Source organism: Cygnus atratus, chromosome 1 (assembly GCF_013377495.2).
Source record: "Cygnus atratus isolate AKBS03 ecotype Queensland, Australia chromosome 1, CAtr_DNAZoo_HiC_assembly, whole genome shotgun sequence".
NCBI lineage: Eukaryota > Metazoa > Chordata > Aves > Anseriformes > Anatidae > Cygnus > Cygnus atratus.
In genome coordinates this window covers 115,559,731-115,579,310 of record NC_066362.1, presented here as the reverse complement: position 1 = coordinate 115,579,310, position 19,580 = coordinate 115,559,731, and the positions used below count along the sequence as shown (strand labels likewise).

Here is a 19,580-nt window from a genome sequence, read left to right as displayed (position 1 = left end):
GGCTTGAGTTTAGAAAGAAAGCCTCAATCCCAACTCAAAACAAAAATTTCTGCTTGTCTCGGAGAGTGGTCTGACACTCTCAGCATCAGCTCCTCTGCTGAAGTACAGGGCTCAGGGGAATACCCTGCAGGCACAGGGTTTTGTCTGGGCACAGCCAGTAGAGAGGAAGGCGTATTTCTCAAGTGTTTCACAGTCACCCCACTCTTTCATGAGCACTTCCATCCAGGACTTCAAAAGGAGAGGATAAGCAAGTGACACTTCAGGACACCTCTGAGGTAGAGTCATAGTAGCACTGTGCTCTGCTGGAGCAGAGCAGACAAAGCTGGTACTAAAAAAGCCTGCTAGGGAAATCCATGGCAAACACAAAAACATAACCTACAGGTTAACCTGCAGGTGGCTGCAGCAAGACTAACTTCAAAGGTACAACAAGACACTCCATGCCTCATCTTGTGTCTTCTCTGGTCTTTAAAGAAGAGCAGGGCATGTAAGGAGTAAAAAACCTTTTCAGATCTTCCCATCCAGCATACAGGAGCTCAAACAGGAGGGGGAGGGAGGAAAGTGGATATGCTCTGTACCGTGTCACAATGCGTGTCACACTCCTTTTCCCTAAGCATCTGTGCCTGGTTACTGTCAAAAGTGAGGAAGCCAATTTTTGTTTAACCTAGTACAGCAGTTTCAGGGCCCATCTGGAGAATGTGATGTATTAACTTTCAGCAGTTTCATTATCATAGTGATTTTGGTGATACAGCAACATAACAAAACAGTTGTTACTACTTCAGTAAACCAGCTTTAAAGAAAACAGAAGTAATTCCTTTGTGAGTGGAATCCGAGGCATCTTCCAGCTCTCTATATAGAGGTTTGCTTACAACTAGGCCCTGCTGTAATCTGCTCAGCCAGCAATTAACAGATGTGTATTTTTTCAGAAATTGAAGTGCATCTGAACTAATCTGCACTTCTGATTAAAATTAAATGAGAATTTCAAAATGAGCTACTTCGCTCTTTTATTGAAAATTTCCTATGCAATTGGATGTTGGTTATGACGGACTACTGAATTTGCAAAAGGAAAATGTGCATTTTAATATATATAGTTCAGCATAAAGTAATACACAGCAACCAAGAAGTACTTTTAGACTTACTAGCAAGGCACATGCATCTGCCACCATGAGCATGTAAAACACGTTGTTCCAACCAGATGGGGAAATGAGACCAGCTAAGAGAGGCCCCAAAGCCGCACCTAAAATTTAATATTGATACTGTCAGAATGACGCAACATAAGACTTACTACGCTGAAAGACAGCTATTCTGAGTTAGAACATCAATTTATCCACCTAGTTAACTCAATACTACCTTATGGATTGAAATGTCCCAGAAAGTGCAAAACACAAGCTGGGAGCTTAACACATGGGAAGCTAGAAGGCTAGAAGTTTGAGAAATGCCATTCTTTGGCTCAAAAAAAGGGTAACGTCCATCCCACATCAAGATGAATCCTACTCAATTTTCCCTTCTACATGCCAGTGCGGAGGAAGTGACTAAAATATCACCAATCTCACGAACAGCCCCATGGCGTCTACTTTTTGGATCTACACTCAGTATCAGTCTATCACCCTCTTCCTTCCTCCTTCTCTCCCTCCTTTGTTCCCTCTCTCCCTCCCTCCCTCCGATACGGGAACATTAGGGAGGCTTAAAGCTAAGTTTGCTGTACTCCCCATTTCCAAAACTGTACTGAGTCTTGGCAAAACATGAGTCACAGAGAGCCTAGTTCCACAAAGATCTTTTGTTTTAACCTGCTCCAGCAAAGGCAGGTTACCTTCCAGCTCTGGCTTACCTACAGATCCTGTTCCATCGATGATTGCTGTCACTGTGGACAAGGCTCTTGCATTCCCTTTCAGACTTTTATGGGTACCCTAAAGTGACAAAGACTGCTCAGAACCATCCTGAGCTGAACTCAGAAAAAGTCTCTACAATGTCCACACCTCTTTGTGTGAGATGTACATTGTGAAGTTGCCTAAAATATCCTAGCTCAGATCCTTTCATCACTACTCAAAGAAACCCTCCACCCAATCAAATGGTTGCCTACAGCATTCTCCTTTATTCAATCAGTTTGTTTAAACAATAGCTGTGAAGCTTTCTCTTCTGCACATTGTGGATTCAAGCAGCAAGGACAACACTATCGCTTTGCATTATGCTGCAAGACTGTTTCCATGGCCATCTTTTCTTCTACTAATACAGCAAAGCTTTGCAGAACAAAAAAAGTTCTGCTGTGACAAGAATACTAGAGTACCAGAATTATAAATATAAACTGAAAAGCTAATTCAAAGAATTTGTGAGTCAAAAGAAGCCCTTCAGTCCCAATTTTAAAAGGCAGGTCTTCAGAACTACAAAAACAACAACAAAAAACGACTGACGAAGTGAATGACTTTGCAACAAGATAGATAAACTAAACATTTCAGAGAACTGCTAATCAGACAGACTTATCTTCGTACACTGAGGAGAATACACTCAGGAAACCAGTGATTACGTAAACTGAGACCTTGCTCAGGTCAGATGTTTGATTGCTGATACCTGAGGAATCAGTTAGCCCCTTCAATCTTCTTCCCAACCGACAGGTAGACGTCTTGTAATGTCAGGCCCCACTCTCTAGCTAGCAGTCCCTTCAACAATGTTAAGGATAAAACAGGCAGGATACTAACCAGTTTTAATACAGGAACTCTAAAACAATCTCAGTGACTGAGTTCAACACAACTTATCCACCTCACTTTGCTTTAGGACAGTGCAGCTCCTTCACTGACAATCCTGCAGAAGTCAAATGGCTCTCTCTGGAGGCCAAAGCTGCTACGCTGGAAGCAGAGGGAAAGCCAAACTCACCAAGTCAGCAGAGACGGCAGTGGTGATCAGTGCATAAGGTCCGTTCACCAGGGCACCACTGATAAGCAGCATCACTGTTGCAAGTTGGACAAAACCAGAAAACGTGAGTTGCCTGAAAGACTTAACTGTAACAATGGGAAATGTCATAGCCTGTGGTTTTCAAACAGTTTATTCCTTCCTTGGCTCCCCGACCTCATTATAGGGGACAGGAGGAAAAGCAACATACGTTTGTATCTCCCTGCAATGCTTGCTCCACAGTATAAATTCCCAAAAATAACAGGAGACAGGACAGAGTCAAAGGTACTTCCCAGGGCCCTTATTGATCCTGGTAGTTCAGAGAAGGAAGAAAGTCTAACCAAACTGATTCTAAGAGCAGAGGATGCTCACAGCAAGTCAACCATAAGCACACTCCTTGTAGAGCACCAAGCACCAGACAGCCCTAAAACTTATCAAGGTCTTTATGTAGGTGAGACATTATTGTCAGCTCTTGTGTTTCAACTTCTGTTTTGATGTAATAGATACAGATGCAAAGGGATTCAGGTGACATATGTAAAGTTAATGTCATTTTCAAAAGTACTATAAGTAGTCTTTAAACTACTATAAGTAATCTTTTAAGGTGTCTGATATTTAGAAAATGGGATAGAATAAAGCCTATGCTGATAAAAACAAACTCCGTAAAGAAGACTAATGATATTACCTAAATCTCTGTTATCTCAATGATTAGTTGACATGAACTAACATTATTTGTTAACTAAATCACCATTAACTAAATCATGTCACCACTTTCCTAACTCCTTTCCTTATCCCACAAAAAACCTGCAAGAGACAGTGTTCATTCCACACTTCCTCCTCTCAGGGGAAAAAAAAAAAGCAAAGGGCAATGGATCATATATGAAAAGTTCACATAAAGCGAGGCAGAAAATAATTTAAAAATACTCACCTACAGTAGCCTCAAGGCCCATTTTACTGACTGCAGAGAACATGTACAACTGCAAAAATGAAAACACAGATGTGTTATAATACCAACACCCTCATTAATGGTAAAATCCCTATTTTTAAACTAAAATGGGGAAAATATCTTTGTTGGTATCATGTGAAAAGTAGTTCTCACATCCTAGGTTTTACAAAATCCTTTTAGAGCACAGCAGGATGGTTGTTTGATTTGGACAGATCGGGGAGATAAGGAGCATACTCCTCTTCCCCATGTGTCCTTTCAGAAGAAAGGGCTATATTATGAGAACACTCAATTTTAAACTCTCAAATTGCCAGCTTTGACACAGCACAGAATAGAGCTCACAAAAGAATCAAAGCTCAAAGAAAAATGCACCTCCTATGTCCAACTGCCAGTTTTCCAACAGAGCACAGCAGTTTTAGCCTTTGAGCAACTAAAATTCTGGCTAAAAACTGGACATCGTATTTTACAAAAGAGCGATAAACTTCTCATATAATCCTGTAACAAGCAATGCATTAGACTCGTTTCATTGCTTAGTTGAGGCAGCCCAAATGTCTATACTTGCTCACAGGCTCAACTTCTTATGCTTTTAACCTGGCCTGAACTATATGTTCAACTTAGAAGATGCTGCTTGCAGAACTTCCTGAGTGCTGTCAATGTCCCAGCCACAGCTGTCAGAGAGAGGCAAGCTCTTACTGTGGGTGCCGCCAGCAATAGCATCATTCCACAGGTCGATGCCCTCTTCTCTAGCCTGTCTGAAATCAGGCCTGCCAAAATTCCACCTGAAAGAAGAGACAGGTACGTGAGGAGAATACGCTGTGCATGTTTCACACGAAAGATATCAGCTATACTTAACGACGAAACCCAACACGGATTAAAACAATGTAATACGACTTTTAATGTATAGTTACAGCAACACAGATCACAGGCCTGATGACATAATTTGCACTTCGCAACAACCTCATTAACCCAACCAGTTTTGACTTGGAAGGTCAGGTGGGAACAGGCAGTCGTTCTGCCTCATTGGTTATTCCAACTAAACTTCCAAGATGGTATGGATGGGGGTGAAACAGAGGTGGAAGTATTTAGAAGTCATTGTTCTGCTGCTTTTGAATGCAAAATGCCTTTGCACCAGGTGGTCCCATTCTGCCTGGAATTCTGGGCTCCATCTGTGCCCACTTGGTCACTGGTCCCTTAACTCCTCACGTGCAACAGTAAACTTAGCTGTAGTGTGCTCTGTCCATTTCCCAACAAGGGAAAATGAGCTATTTTAGATCACAGGGCAAATGAAATACTTGTTTTTCTCTCCAGGCAGCCACTCTAGGCTCTTCAATTTTCCCTTCTGGTGTTTGCAACGGCTGTACACAGAAGCACTAACTGGAGTGTGCAGCAGGAGCAGGCTGGAAGGACAGAGGGAAAGGAGCTGCCAAAACGATATAAAGGGAACTTGGTACAGGGAGAAGGAAAGGAAGTTCTCTGGATTCTCCAGATTCCTCAATATTGCTGGGCCTGCCTCTCCCTCTCCAGCTGCCCGAAGTGCCTACACCCCACTCAGATTTAAATATAAATGCCAAGGGTCCAAGCAGCACACGGCACAAGCACAAGCTTGTATTCACAGTGGAATGAAACACTGCTGAAAGAGGTCATTCACATCCCTAAGGTGATGCCTAACTCTGGCTCCAGCTGTCTGGGATGAAATAAGCAGTGAAAAACGGCAGAAGCGACATCCAGAACAAGCCTGGAACAGTAAATGCAACACACCTCGACACTTGTATCTTGAACTACCAGGGTCTACATAGTTCTTGATCCAGTGAAACTTCCCCACCATGAGCACCATTTTCCAATAGACTGATACAGGGCTTATTTCCAAAAGGCACTCAGGGAGGGAAAGAGGGGATAGGGCTCACACAAATCAGCTGGGTATTGAGATGATTATGCTTATTTTATTGTGACCTATTCTGTCTGACTGGCATAAACGGACTGGCATTCAGTGGTCACCTCACAAATTACAAAGGAATAACCTCATCCCTATCCCTATAATAATCTCCTAGCTTCATCACATACAGTTTCATGATATATTAAGAAAAAAACATGTGGCCATTCACTTTTGGGCCCCACAAAAAATGCACAACTGTACAGCTGGGATAGTTCTGTTATGTTAGAGAAAATAAAAGAATACATTTTGACATATGAAGTGACAGAGCCCCATGGGCCAGAGCTGATGGAGATAAAAGACACCAAAACATTTAGCTCAGTCTATGCTGGCCAACATCATAGGCTCTGTGATTTGCTCAATTGAAAGATTTATTATTTTTTTTTTTTTACTAGATTTTCAATGTCCAACCCAGCTCTCTACTTAGTACCTTTACTGCTGCTCTTCTTCAGTGTATATAAGGTACAAGACTAACATATTTAAGTTGTGTGTACCACTGTTTTTTGCTAAAGTGGTCTGATTAAGGATTGATATTCAAACTTACCAAAGATTCCACCCACATCAAACAATGTAGAAAGATCCCCAGCTCTTTTGGCATCAAGATGTTCTAGCAACAGGAAAAAAAAAAATCCATCATTTCCAAACCACAAAAAGCAGACATCTCAAGTCTTGTCATGCTAGGGTAAATACATCTAACATCAGTATTGTTTGTTCACAGGAATAAGCTAACAGAAGGTGTTGTAAGGTATCATTTCATAGGGCAAACAAGAATGTATCATAACTGCTTATTCGGTGATACAGTCTTTTGAATACAATTATATCCATGGCAGGACACTTTAACACTTCAGCTATAAAGTCCAAGCAATGGAGCTGTTGATTGTTAAAGTTTGGCTTAACAATATTCCCATTTGTGAATAGCCACAGATTCATGAACAGTTAACATATGCTCCTAAGTGAGGCTCTTGGCTCTAAAATCACAATTAGTATACATTTGGATTGCCTACAGAGCTTCTTGTCCAGAGAAGGGCAACGAAGCTGGTGAGGGGTCTGGAGAACAAGTCTTACGAGGAGCGGCTGAGGGAGCTGGGCTTGTTCAGCCTGGAGAAGAGGAGGCTCAGGGGCAACCTTATCACTCCCTACAGGTACCTTAAAGGAGGCTGTAGCGAGGTGGGGGTTGGTCTATTCTCCCGCGTGCCTGGTGACAGGACGAGGGGGAATGGGCTAAAGTTGCGCCAGGGGAGGTTTAGGTTGGATATTAAGAAAAACTTCTTTACTGAAAGGGTTGTTAGGCATTGGAATGGGCTGCCCAGGGAAGTGGTTGAGTCACCATCCCCGGAGGTCTTTAAAAGACATTTAGATGTAGAGCTTAGTGATATGGTTTAGCAGAGGACTTGTTAGTGTTTGGTCAGAGGTTGGACTCGGTAATCTTGGAGGTCTCTTCCAACCTAGATGATTCTAGGATCACAGAATTTGGAGTCAGCCAGGCATCCCCCAGCAAAGGTTCTGTGATTCATCCTGGAGACCTCCATCACAAGACAGCTGATGGTGATGTTAGTCATTAGGTTATTGGCCACGTGCTTGGTGTAACATGCACTGTGCAGTTTACATAGAGTATGAAGAAACAATGATTTCATCAAGTTCACTGTTTGCCATGGGCAGCAAGGACCACTGCTTGCACATACTTATATTTAGTCTAACTCATGCACTATGGGGTCAGAGTTCCAAGAGCATATCAGGAAGTTTGGCAACCAAGTTTCATTGTGTTAAGTATCACATTTCAAACGCAACTAAATTTCTAAACACCTTCGGCAGTTTTGAAAAGCTTCTGAAATACATTTGATAGAACAGTATCTGCTAAAACAGTGGTGTCAGTGGCACTACCATAACCTCACCAACAATGAATCTGCTACAGCACAGACTGAGGAACTGAGATAAATTTCATTAATCCTTCTGTTACCAGGCAGCTGCTTTCAAGGTATCCTGTCCTGCAGGAGGTTATTGTTTATTTGGAGTCCACACAACAGCCTTTAGCTGTAGTATTTTCAGCTGTGTGCATTTCAGTAGATTGTTTAACCTGTCTCTCTCCACTGGCTGCTATCGCAATACTTGTCCAGCACAGCATTTTAGTTAAGCTGGGGGCTTAAAGGTCACATCATGACTCACAAGAACAGTAATTTCTCCGGCTAGGGAGAACTCCTTCCTCTGCACCACAAACAAAAATGCTGCACTACTGAACACATAAGAAAGCTCATTTAGATTTTTCGTATATGTCTTAATTAGGCACTTTGATCATTTAAAAACATTATTAAAAAAAAGTATACTTTTCTGATTTGTTTACAAGGGCCAAAGTCACAGCATTGCAACTTGGAATTTTTGAAGATAAACCACTTTTTTTTCCTTTTGAAAATACTTTCTAATAAAATTGAATTCATAAAACTGAGAAATACGTTTGTTGGTGACTTAAAACTCTCCTGCTACTCTTGCAAAGATAGCCCATTTCAGAAGCAGTAATGTTTATTTTCTTATTTATTTCAAGCTCATATTTCTACACAGCTTGTAGTCATAATTCTGTTTCTCCTTACTGTGATACTTACCCACATTTGTGATATAGAGGGGAAGCCAGAAGAGGAAAGTATAGCTCACCAGTTTTGCAAACAGAAGACAAAGGGAGAACTCTATGACTCCCTAAGACAACGAAGGAAACAGGAAGTTAGTATCTTAATAGAGGCTGTTATCTACTTGATCACTATGAAATCATTTCTAAGAAGCATTTTACCCTTTCTTTTTCTCTCAAAAATTCCCTGAAGGCTTTCTTCCCCCGAGAGCATAAAGATTACAATCAGAGCTGACTGTGATATTCTACTTATATATATTCTCTTAATTATACTGAATTGAACAGAGAGAACACCAAAATGAACAGGAAGGATTTGATTCTGTCTGGAACACCTGCATCACTTGTTTTCCTCATTTAGAGGCTTTTTATGCAGCATTATGTGGGAGCATATTCCAGAGGAATGGACATATTTTTATGTTCTTTAGATCTGCCCTTCAGATGGGGTCAAAGATCTCTCCCTTATTAACTCTATACAAACAGCCAGTTCATTGGCATGACACAGTTCAGGTTAGTATGTGACAAGCACACTGCAGATAGGGCAGATGCCTATTTCAAACGCTAATTTGTTCTATCCTCTTTCGTGCTGGGTATATGAAAGGTCTACTTATTGCACAGAGCTGCAACTAAACTGCCAAATTAACCTATCTTCATTCCCCTTACCATCTGATTTTTTTGTTGTTGTTGGAGAAGGGTGTTTTTAAATCCCTCATATGGTGTACTGCAGTTATCTGCAGGGACAACGCACATACGCAGCTGGCTCTACTTCACATACAGCCGTGACCCTTCCCAAAAGCTGGCAGGAAAAATACTGTGGAGTTACAGAGATTCAAAGAGGCAGCAGTAGCAATTTTTCCACCTATTTCTTCCACTTTGCCACAGGAAGAACAGTTGAGACAGAGGATCAGACTGGCAGAACGAAAGAATGCAGGAATACAGTGGATTTCTTCCGCTACCTTTACACCTGGTCCAAATCAAGTTGGGTATAGTTTTTTCTATTTGTGCATTGTATTGAAGCTGATAGACTTCAAGCTGATAGGACAATCAAGGCTGATTTCCCTGAACTACAGGAAACTTATTTCCTTTTCTTTTAGCAGCAATCTAAATGTTTGGTCTGTCTCATACTTCTCCATATTAAACAGTACAAGAGATTTCAAAATTAAAAAAAAAAAACAAAAAAACAATGTTGAGGAGTGTAAAAGAGAAGCCATGGAAAGAAGTTCTGACACAGAAAAGTACTTACAGGTTCAGCCTACTCTTCCATTCTCAATACTCACATCATTAACTAAGACCAGTGAACTTTTACATTACAGGCTGCTATAGTATTAATTATAATGAGGTTAAAAACAAAAACAAACAAACAAACAACAACAAAAAACCAATTTATACAGTCACTGGAGCCTAGATGTTTGTCTTGTGTATCAAAATCTGCTTTAGCCTACATAGAGCAGAGTTGCCAATCAAAGCTTGTGATGCAAAGTTAATGTGATCTACCACTCCATCTAGAACTTCACGGAAACCAGAAGGTAAAACTTGACTCTCAGAGGAACAAGCAAGAAGAGCACATACTCACAGGTATTCGCAAGGCCCCAAGGAAGCTGATAGCTGATGTCCCATGTCTACCTTCCCCAGTGACTGCACTGCTCGAGTTCGGTGATGCCGTGCAGTTTTCAGTGTCAATAAGCAAATGCTGCATCTCTGGGTCCTGCAATTTCCCCCCAGCAACACCACACACAAAAGAAGAGAACAATGTATTAAAACACATATCAAAGTATCAAATCATTCCAAAATAATTTATTAAAAAAAAAGTATTTATTTTATTACAGAAAGTTACAGCTTTTAAAATCTCTTGATTTGGATGAATGGAGTATAGAGAAAGACTAGGTATTATATGCAGAAAATGGGGTGAAATAAGCCTGGTCATTTAGGCTTGCGTGTTAAGCATTATGGAATCAAGTTTCCATTCTATAGTGACTTTTTTTCAAGTTGCAAAAAACCTACATACAGAGTACAGTCTAAAGGAACAAAATTTCCAGTCTTCCCTTGCCCCACTACTTATACGTGGTCTAATTAGAACTGAAAACCTCCTGAGCACTACAACACATTTCTGTATAAAACCATGTATTATCTTCCTTCTGTACTAACATCAAGGATATTTTTCAGACTCTGTAACATCTTAATCAATAATTTAAATACAGGCAAGGCCATATTTTCAACTGAGTTATGGATACTGAACACTTTTTGTTAAGCGATAATGAATTTTTCACCTGTCTCATTTGAGCATTGCAATCCGCAAATTCAAAAAAGTCTGAGGTTTACCAATACTGCTTAAGAACTCAATTCCGAGGTCTCTTCTAAACTAGGAATGATTTCACTCTAATAACAACTCCATTGGCTGCTAAGGATAGTTGCGGAGCAAGTTATCACTCAACAAGAATAAGCCATCCCAGTCTAGCCACAGACAGATCTCATTATTTTTATCCATTGTGATATTATCCAAAATGTTTGTACAAAGTTCAAAGACAGGGTGCAGGATTTATGGGAGACCCTACACTCTGACGAAGCAGGAACCAGAAGACAGGAAAAAAATATAAACAGAAATCTAGCTCGGCACTGTAAATCTATGTTACAGTACATGAGTCACTCCAGCAGGAGCAGCATTCATCTTCTGAATTACTGGAGCAACTTCAAAATTTGAACTATTTTAACAGTAGCAAAGCAAAATACCAGCTACTAACATTAAAAAAGTCAACAGAAGGTAAGTCTAGATAATGCCTCGGCATGTCTCTTGCAAAATTTACTCAGCAAACCTAATCACGATTGTTTGAGGTAATGCTGCTCATTTCCCAGACAGGCAGCTCTGAACTTAAATAAGTATAGAGGGTTAAATATGACAGCAAAAGTGACCAAAGTCCAAATAACTTATTTAGCATCTCATACTGAAAACCTTCACCAACAGTATGGAATTTTTGCACTGCATGTAGCTAAATGATAAATAAAAACATCAGCTTGTACTTCACAGGGATAACATTGTTCAGCCTTGACAGTTTGTCATGGACTGTGATTAGGCATATGGCACGCTACTGATCTCTGGGGAAGGATTCATTATCCCTCAATTTTGTACAATGTTTGAGAGGCCAACCTGACATAAGCAGTAACAAACACATGGAGGTATTCAGGTCGCTTAGCCAAAAACAGTTGTTTTTTTTTTCCAGTCACTGCATATCCTGAATATTTATTTTTATAGTAATTGCAGAGGTCAGGAAAACAAACAAAACAGTAAAAGTTGCCACTCCTGTGTCCTTGTAGTAGACCAGCTCATAAATGCAGAACATCTGTTGCTTGTGCAAACACAAAATCTGACAGTGATCACCGGCTCTGCATAACCGTAACATGACCACTGCAAAAAGGAGAGGTGTTCAACTCCATTTTGACAGGAGCAAGATCATCTCTTGTCACTGGCAAAAAATCTGGGGGTCCTAGGCAGTGACAAAAAAGGGATGTTTTTGTTTGTTTGTTTTAAAAACTTGTTAGCTCCATAATGCAAGCATATAACCTAGCTGGCTATGGCTGATTATGGCTTTGTTGTCAGCGTTATCTCCCCGTTGTGCCCACAAGGGAACACCAGTCAGTGTGGGAAGGGGCACATCTTCCTTGCCCACTTGCTCTGCAGGCTCTTTGCACAGGCTGACAGGGAAGGGGCCAATCAGAGGTACCAGCAGAGTTAAGAGAGGAATCTTTGTCAACTGATTTGCTGACTATACTTTAGCTCCGTCTTCATGACTTGTCTACAGACACCTACCTATGTTCTCACATCTTCTCCCCTTATCTTCCAGCTAGTTGTCAAATAATACTGACAAATGATTTCTGGGCTGGAGACCGCTCTTGGGCGGCTCAAAATGAGGAGGAGTAAACTCGGTATGCTCAGTAAACTCCGGGTACCGTCTGTGTTGAGTTTCATTCTGAGTCACTGAAGGAAGGTTCAGTTAGACTGGTCACAGGGGTTACAGAGAGAGCCAACCAAAATTACTAGCAGAGCCTTTCCTTAAGAAGTTCAAAACCTTTCCATCCCTGCTGATTATAATTCTGGGAAACAATCTATGGGCAAAGAATGAAAAGAACAGGAAGTTTCTATTTTTCTGTAACAGTCTCAAAGAAGCAGAAGTGTTAAAAAGAGAAAAAGGCTCTCTTCTATCCTATCCTCTCAGGATATAATGCGTCAAATGCACTGAATATTTCAAATGTGTACAATTTTTCAAGTGGAAATTTTCAGTTAATTTCCATCACAAGAAAAAAATCATTTTGCCCATTAAAGGGCAAATCCAGAGCTCAGTTTCCAGTGAGAATCACAAGCACTGATGGTTACAAGCTTTAAGCCTGATTCCTGTGAATAATTGCTCTTATTTACAATTCTCTGCCTCCATGCATACTAAGTACATACATTTAATACATCAAAAAAAGAAGACAAGTGATACTGTAAGGAGTGGACAGACACCACAGAAGTAAAGAATTTCAAATGTGTTGTCTTGAAAATATCTGGCAGCATTTACTTTTGCTGGAACTGTATGAAGATCACAAATTAAAGACCAAAAAAGTAAGCATGCTATCTTACTCAATTAGGCTTGCAATATCTATGTTAGATAATGCTTTGTTCTCTTGTCTGACAGCATATTAGTATATGAAAAGGGAAGCAGATTTCAGCATTATAAAAGGAAGATCTACTTTTACCAATAATAAATCTAACGTAAACTTTCCACGTGAACTTTAGGAAGTCTACTATACTATTTTACAACACATCGCATTTTACCTGAGGCTTGCTGGCTTCCTTAGCATTTAAGGTTGGCATGTGGACTCTGAATCGAGATGCACCATTCAGGAAGGCTTTAGAACTCTGAAAGAAACAAACAACACCTCCCCATACTTTTGTTGCTTGTTTTTCTTAAAGGATTACATACTGTTAATCATTTCCTTACAACTAAAGTCTTTGTGCATCATAACATAAATGGATGCATCTCTAATTAAACGACTGTGCATTTTGTTTTGCTTTTTTAAGCTTTTATGTGGACCTATGGCAACGTACAGAAAATGCAATTACAGCTGTATTTGAAGGCTCACTTTATACTGCTGTTATACAGCAGCAGCATACTGAACTCAGAGCACAGTCGTGCCATTCTTAACATCTTTAGCAGCTCTTTCCTCTACTGAACTTTCCTTGGCATTGCTAACAATTTTTCTCATAAGCAGATAATCCTAGTAGCAACTACAGATTCATTTATTTTTTCCCCCCAGGAAAACCTTGTTTCTTCATTTCTCTTCATTTAAGATAAGATTATCCCATTAGCTTACTCTCACACCATTCTAACCCAGAAATGGGTAAGAGACCATGCTCCTATGGGCTAGTGGGTTAGCAAAGTCAGAGTGCTTCTGGGGTGCTCAGAACAGAAATCAAGGCAACAAGCTGTATTTTAGGCCCCAGATGGACCTCAACTAACCCACTGGTTTTTACACATATTTATTACCACGTGCATTAGCGTATCATTTCACACCAAAATTACATCCCTTGGAAAACACTATCCTGAAATCCCTGGCTTAAAAGGATTTGCCAGGGAGATTACAGTTTGTCCACTGAAATAAATATACAGCTTCAAAGTAGGCTTGGAGTCAGGCAGGAACAACCTATTGCTAAGACCACAAGAAGCACTGTGCATTCCTCAGGGATGAGGTATTTGCTTCTGATGTGTCAAATCGCATTCTGAATGCCACATTAAAAACAAACAAACAAAACCCACAAATAGATAAAAAGAAACCACCACAAATCAGAAAAGAACGCCCATCCTCACTGAGCATTTTAATTCGAAATGAATCACAAAGTAATTCTTGCCCAACACAAATACAAGGATATATATTGTGGTTTCCTTTCCACAAACTGCCATTCATCACCCAAATCTTTCTAAGAATGCAAGAAGCTTTTGAGAGGTGGGAATAAATTTCAAAATTTGTGCTGCTCAATGCAGAGCTGAGGCACAAGCAATTTTGTACATAAAAATCTTGTTTCTCCAAAACAAACAAACAACACTGAAGGGCATAGGGTCTGAATGTCAGATTTTAAAATTTTATCTTATAGAAAATTAAGCTCTTGTCAGAAAGTGATTTACAACAATCTGTGGGGAAGAAAATCAATTACCTAGAGAAAAGTTACCTACACCTTTATTCAGCAGCTGAGCAGAGGAAAAAAAAAAAAAAGAGAGAAAGACGACTTCATCTTACTGTCAAAAGTAAGATTTACTGTGGTAAGTAGGAAATGTCTGGGGATAAGGACTAGACTCAGAGGCTGCACATTTAATACTTAAGACCTCTTTCTTCATTTCAGAAAGATAAAAACTGCAGTCTGGTTTCTTCTAAATGCACAAGCACTTTGCCACAGGAGTTTAAGAGATGTAGGTTTCCTGGAAATGCAAAGTCAGGTTAAAGAAAGTTCCTAGAACATAAAGACAGGTCTGTATGAGCATGCTGCAATGAACACATGTACTTATGAAAAAGAAGCACAGGGAGAAAAGACTAGAAGCAATAAAAAAGTTCTAAATAATCATGTTTTACAAATTCTATTAAACCTTCTCTTCAACTTTGATGATAAAAGTGCACCAGTGCATAATAAGGCACACTGACTCCTTGCTTGCATTTGTGATGGGCATATCCTTCTGGAACACCGTAAATTAAGCTTCCAATTCTAGTAATTAAAATCATTTTATCATAACTAAATGTTTTGAAACAAGTTTCAAATTCATAAATTAGAGCCAACATGAATACTAGCAGAGAAAGCACAGCTGAAGGAATCACTGAATAAAGAATGAGAACTGCACATCCAAGGCTCTCTGCTTGTCTCTCCATCTGTTCTTCTGGACAACTCAGTAAAATCAGATTACTCACCACTACAAACTCTGTAGAAATACTGGGCTCATGACCATGCTGCAAACAAACAGTAGACCAAATTCACCCAAGATAGTGATATCATAGAGCGATGAATCTAATCTTTAAATCTTAGTATGAATCTACCTTAAATTATTCCCTTACACTGAGTATTTATTTCAGTTGTTTTTAAACAAAACCAGCCTCACTCTTCCACTGTGAGGTTCAGCTTTTGGCACCCGCTGGCATGGCTGCCTGAACATAACCAAAACATTTGTCTGAAGTGACCTGCTACAGTCTTATGAGCAAAGCAAATAGGTACGTTTCTTTAATTTCTTAGAAAAAAAACACATTTCTAACTATTTACAAAAGCATACAGGATATTTTTACCTAATATGACTGAGCACAAATGGGCAATTACCATTTTATGCCTGCCAACAAATTTTACTCTTGTTCGGCAAGGCTGGAATTTTGTTGCCAGTGATAAGAGATTACAGAGCCTGTTTTATTACATGAACCTTCCTTCAATTAGCAATTTTTATTTATTTTTAATTTAGCAATCAGACACGGTCACTACCACATCTGCATTTCCAGATCTTGAACTTCTTTTCTAGTCTTTTTCACTTCCTCAACTTCTACAATCACCCTCCCCACAGTGAACAGAAACTGCGAGCCATATTTATTACGGGATCTATACGTATTTTATCTATTGTACTTTGCAGACCACACAGGTCTGAAGTGAGATACTTAAGCAATTCAAACAGAGTACAGCTTCCCAAGACAATGACAAGTCTTAATCTGAAAAAAGACTGAGGCAGACAGAGAAGAACTTTTTAAAGCCCCCTTTTTAAAGATTCACAGTTATGAATATATGGAACAGGGAAGGAAGAAGTAATGCCTCTTGCTCTGGAGAGCGAGGTTTCCAGGGAAACAGTACGTCAAATGCATTGCTACACAATGAGACTGCACATGGTGCAGTGATCTTGCTGATGTCCTAGAGAAGATTAGGTCAGATGATAGTCTCTTCCCGGGAATTGGGGAAAGCATAATGAAAAACCTCCTAAAATACTAGATTTTTAAAAAACATCATGATGAGTAGATACTGAATGTCAAAGTCTTCCATACCAGCTCCTTAAGATATATGAGCAATCCATTGTGCACAACTCTTTAGCTGTGCTTTCCGATAAAATTATATTTGAAACAAAAAGTAAACATTTACTTCTATAAATCTTTGGAGCGAATTCTGTCAACATTATGCTCTAGGTATTATAAAAAGCAGCTGACACATTCATGGGAGCACTTACAAAATACAGAAAAGCTGAGGAAAAAATGCCTCCTGTTAGGAGAATTCTCTAAGAATCACACAAAAAATTCTCATACTTAACAGAATTTACCTTTAAGAAGTGAAAGAGAATTAAATGAAAAATACAGAGCTCATTGTGAGTGCAGGTTATCTCACAGTAAGAAACTAAGAATAGGACTTCCACAGACCATTACAGGTAACCAGAAGCTTTATCAGAAGCCTTCCATATGAGGAAAAAGTCCATTAACTGGTAAAGAAGAAGAAATAACAGAGCAGAAAAGTTGCCTTCAGTTACTATTCAAGAAAAAGAGAGCATTTAAAATGTAAAAAGCCATCTATCTAAAACTACTGGTGGGGGAGGGAAGAAATAGAAATCATCCCTGAACAATCTACCTGTGATACTTGCAACTAGAAGGCATAGTTCGCATTTACATACACATGCAGACAACCTTCATATATAATCCTCTAGCATTGGAAAACACACATGGGATTCCCATAGGACCTTTGCTCCAACACTTCCCTCAACAGCCCTGATTTGCCCTCACACATGGGAAACCCCAAGACCTCCCCCAAGACCTTCTTTTGCCCTACTGTTCTTCCAAATAACTGGTTGTTACGCAGCTAGTCTTCCTAATTCTCTCCTTTTTGTTCTCTTTTCTTGTCTAATATTTTTCTCTTCTTCTGCTTGAATGGCCTCCCTCCTCTTAGGTTACAGCTGCACAAGGCAAGAAAAGAATCATCTTCTCATGTAGTAAAGTTTTCTAAGGCACATCTCTTTGTCATTGACATAGCTCTCTACGTTACTTAATTTTGAGCACATAAAAAGTCGTGTGATCTTCTGTGTAAAACGCATTGGGCAAACATCTTGGTACCAGACTGTAACCACTTCCCAACCTACATTTAAATAGTGTTTGAACAACCTTGTACTAATATTTAAAGCAGAAGGATTTCCTTTTAAAAACAAATAAAAGTTAGAACTTTGCTGCCACAATGTCACGAGAAAGTATATATGCAATGTTTAGCAACACAAAGAAAGCTCAGAAAGCTTCAGGCACATACTTTAAGCCTGTTTCACCACTGCCTTGAGTGGTCAATCTCTGATACCGGATTTTCAAACTCCTGCATGGTATTTGCCCTTGTGATCCAGGCAGCATGTGTCCCACAGAAGAAAACAGTTTGTGTGTATGATAATATATTTATAGCCTAGTGAGGTTTGCTACCTTGCAAAATAGTTCACTATCTTGCCAAAATTTAAGCCCTTGAAGTATAAGCTCTTCTAAACCAGCAAGATCCATTGTCTTGATACCAGTAACCTGTGTAATCAATACATTCTAAAAACTCACATGATGTTAAAAAAGAAATCATCTATATATAAATAGCATCTCCATCCTTAAAGATTTCAAAATTTGAATAGGCAGGCCCTTAGCAATCTGATCCAATGTCAAAGTTAGACGTACTATGAGCAGAAAGTAGGATCAGATGATTTCCAGAGGTCCCTTCCAACCTGAATTATTCTGATTCCACAGAACATACAATAGCATGTTGTCATGTGACCCATACCACTAAGTACAGATTATTTCACTCTCCGTTTCACAGTTCTTCACTGATGTCAGTCTCAGCTGCAATAATTCCAGTTAGTTTTGGTTAAATAAAGGCTGCGTTATACTGCAATGAAACTCACCACAACAGACTGACTGCTCTAGTCTCTTTACCTCAGCTTCACATTCATCCCTTGCCTCCTCTTTTCCCCAGCCATGCATTTGCTTTCTGCAACACCCAATACAGCTTTCTCAGACAGTGAGAACCATCGTAGGGTATGGTTGGCAGCTATCTCACGATGACATAACCAAGCAAGGACAGACAACTGGAGGATATAGGTCAGAATGATCTGAGTATACTCAGGAAGAGTGGAAGAAAATAAGATAACTCAAAGAAAGATGAACAGTTTTTACTTGGTTTGCTGTAGTAAGTTCATCCATTATAAGACCTTAGATAAAATAAATTCATTCACCTTCTTGATTCATACTGCTTTGACAGAAAGTAAACTCCTGGTTTGCTACTGAAGCACAGAGGCCCAATCATTCCCTCTAATTTGGGTCAATTATAACAACCTGTCACATAAGGGCAATGCAGATATCTGATTACCAGAACTACCATAAACCTCTATATTAGAAGGCAAAAATCACAGTAGAAAAAGCATTCACTTACACTGGATGGCGTGGAGGAGCAACTTATATCTTTAGGATCTGAAACACAGTAACACACACAGTTAAACTAAATGCAAGCACAAAGAACCGGTCTTAAAACACCTATCAGTAGCGTCATTTACCACTAATACGCCAACAGTAAGATAACACAAAAGTAGTCCTGATATAAATGTTTAATTGTATGTTTAGGGGAAAAGAAAAGGGTGCTTCATGGTACCATTCCCATCCTAAGACCACAGTAAGTGCTCTTCTGGCAGTCCATCACATTACAGCATTCTAGTTGTGTCTACAGAGCTTTTTACTTCCTCATACAGGACAGTTACAGCAAAATAAGCATTCACAGTATCTCTGAGTTCACATAGGAAAAAGAGAAGGCATTCCTTTTTAATTTCTTATTTAAGGTGACAGAAGATGCTCTATTGGCTGATTCCTGTATTTTGTAGTACGGAATGTTCTGTCCCCACGTGCCCAAAGACGAGCCAGCACGGAACTAGACCGGCCTGGCTGAACAGAGAGTTGTGGCTCGAGCTTAGGAGAAAAAGGAGGGTTTATAATCTTTGGAGAAGAGGGCGGGCTACTCAAGAGGACTATAAGGATGTTGCGAGGCTGTGCAGGGACAAAATTAGAAAGGCCAAAGCTCATCTGGAGCTCAGTCTGCTACTGCCGTTAAAGATGATAAAAAATGTTTTTACAAATACATCAACACAAAAAGGAGGACTAAGGAGAATCTCCATCCTTTACTGGATGCGGGGGGAAACTTAGTTACAAAAGATGAGGAAAAGGCTGAGGTACTCAATGCCTTC

At 39.7% G+C, this 19,580-nt stretch overlaps 1 protein-coding gene across 8 annotated transcripts in view; it reads right to left on the bottom strand.

Moving 5' to 3' along the window:
* Positions 1-19,580, bottom strand: part of SLC37A1 (solute carrier family 37 member 1) — a 39,570-nt gene that overhangs the window by 4,522 nt on the left and 15,468 nt on the right. For 3 of the 8 annotated variants that reach the window (XM_035545903.1, XM_050709721.1, XM_035545902.2), the window contains 10 exons: positions 18,779-18,816; positions 13,169-13,252; positions 9,935-10,066; positions 8,345-8,435; positions 6,295-6,357; positions 4,514-4,599; positions 3,806-3,854; positions 2,866-2,939; positions 1,826-1,904; positions 1,137-1,234 (listed from right to left, as the gene is read on the bottom strand). In XM_035545903.1, the coding sequence (XP_035401796.1) occupies positions 1,137-1,234; positions 1,826-1,904; positions 2,866-2,939; positions 3,806-3,854; positions 4,514-4,599; positions 6,295-6,357; positions 8,345-8,435; positions 9,935-10,066; positions 13,169-13,252; positions 18,779-18,816 (794 nt within the window). Of the gene's footprint in view, positions 1-1,136; positions 1,235-1,825; positions 1,905-2,865; positions 2,940-3,805; positions 3,855-4,513; positions 4,600-6,294; positions 6,358-8,344; positions 8,436-9,934; positions 10,067-13,168; positions 13,253-15,288; positions 15,328-18,778; positions 18,817-19,580 lie in introns of all 8 variants that reach the window. The other 5 variants (XM_050709724.1, XM_035545905.2, XM_035545904.2 and 2 more) reach the window with 2 other exon arrangements.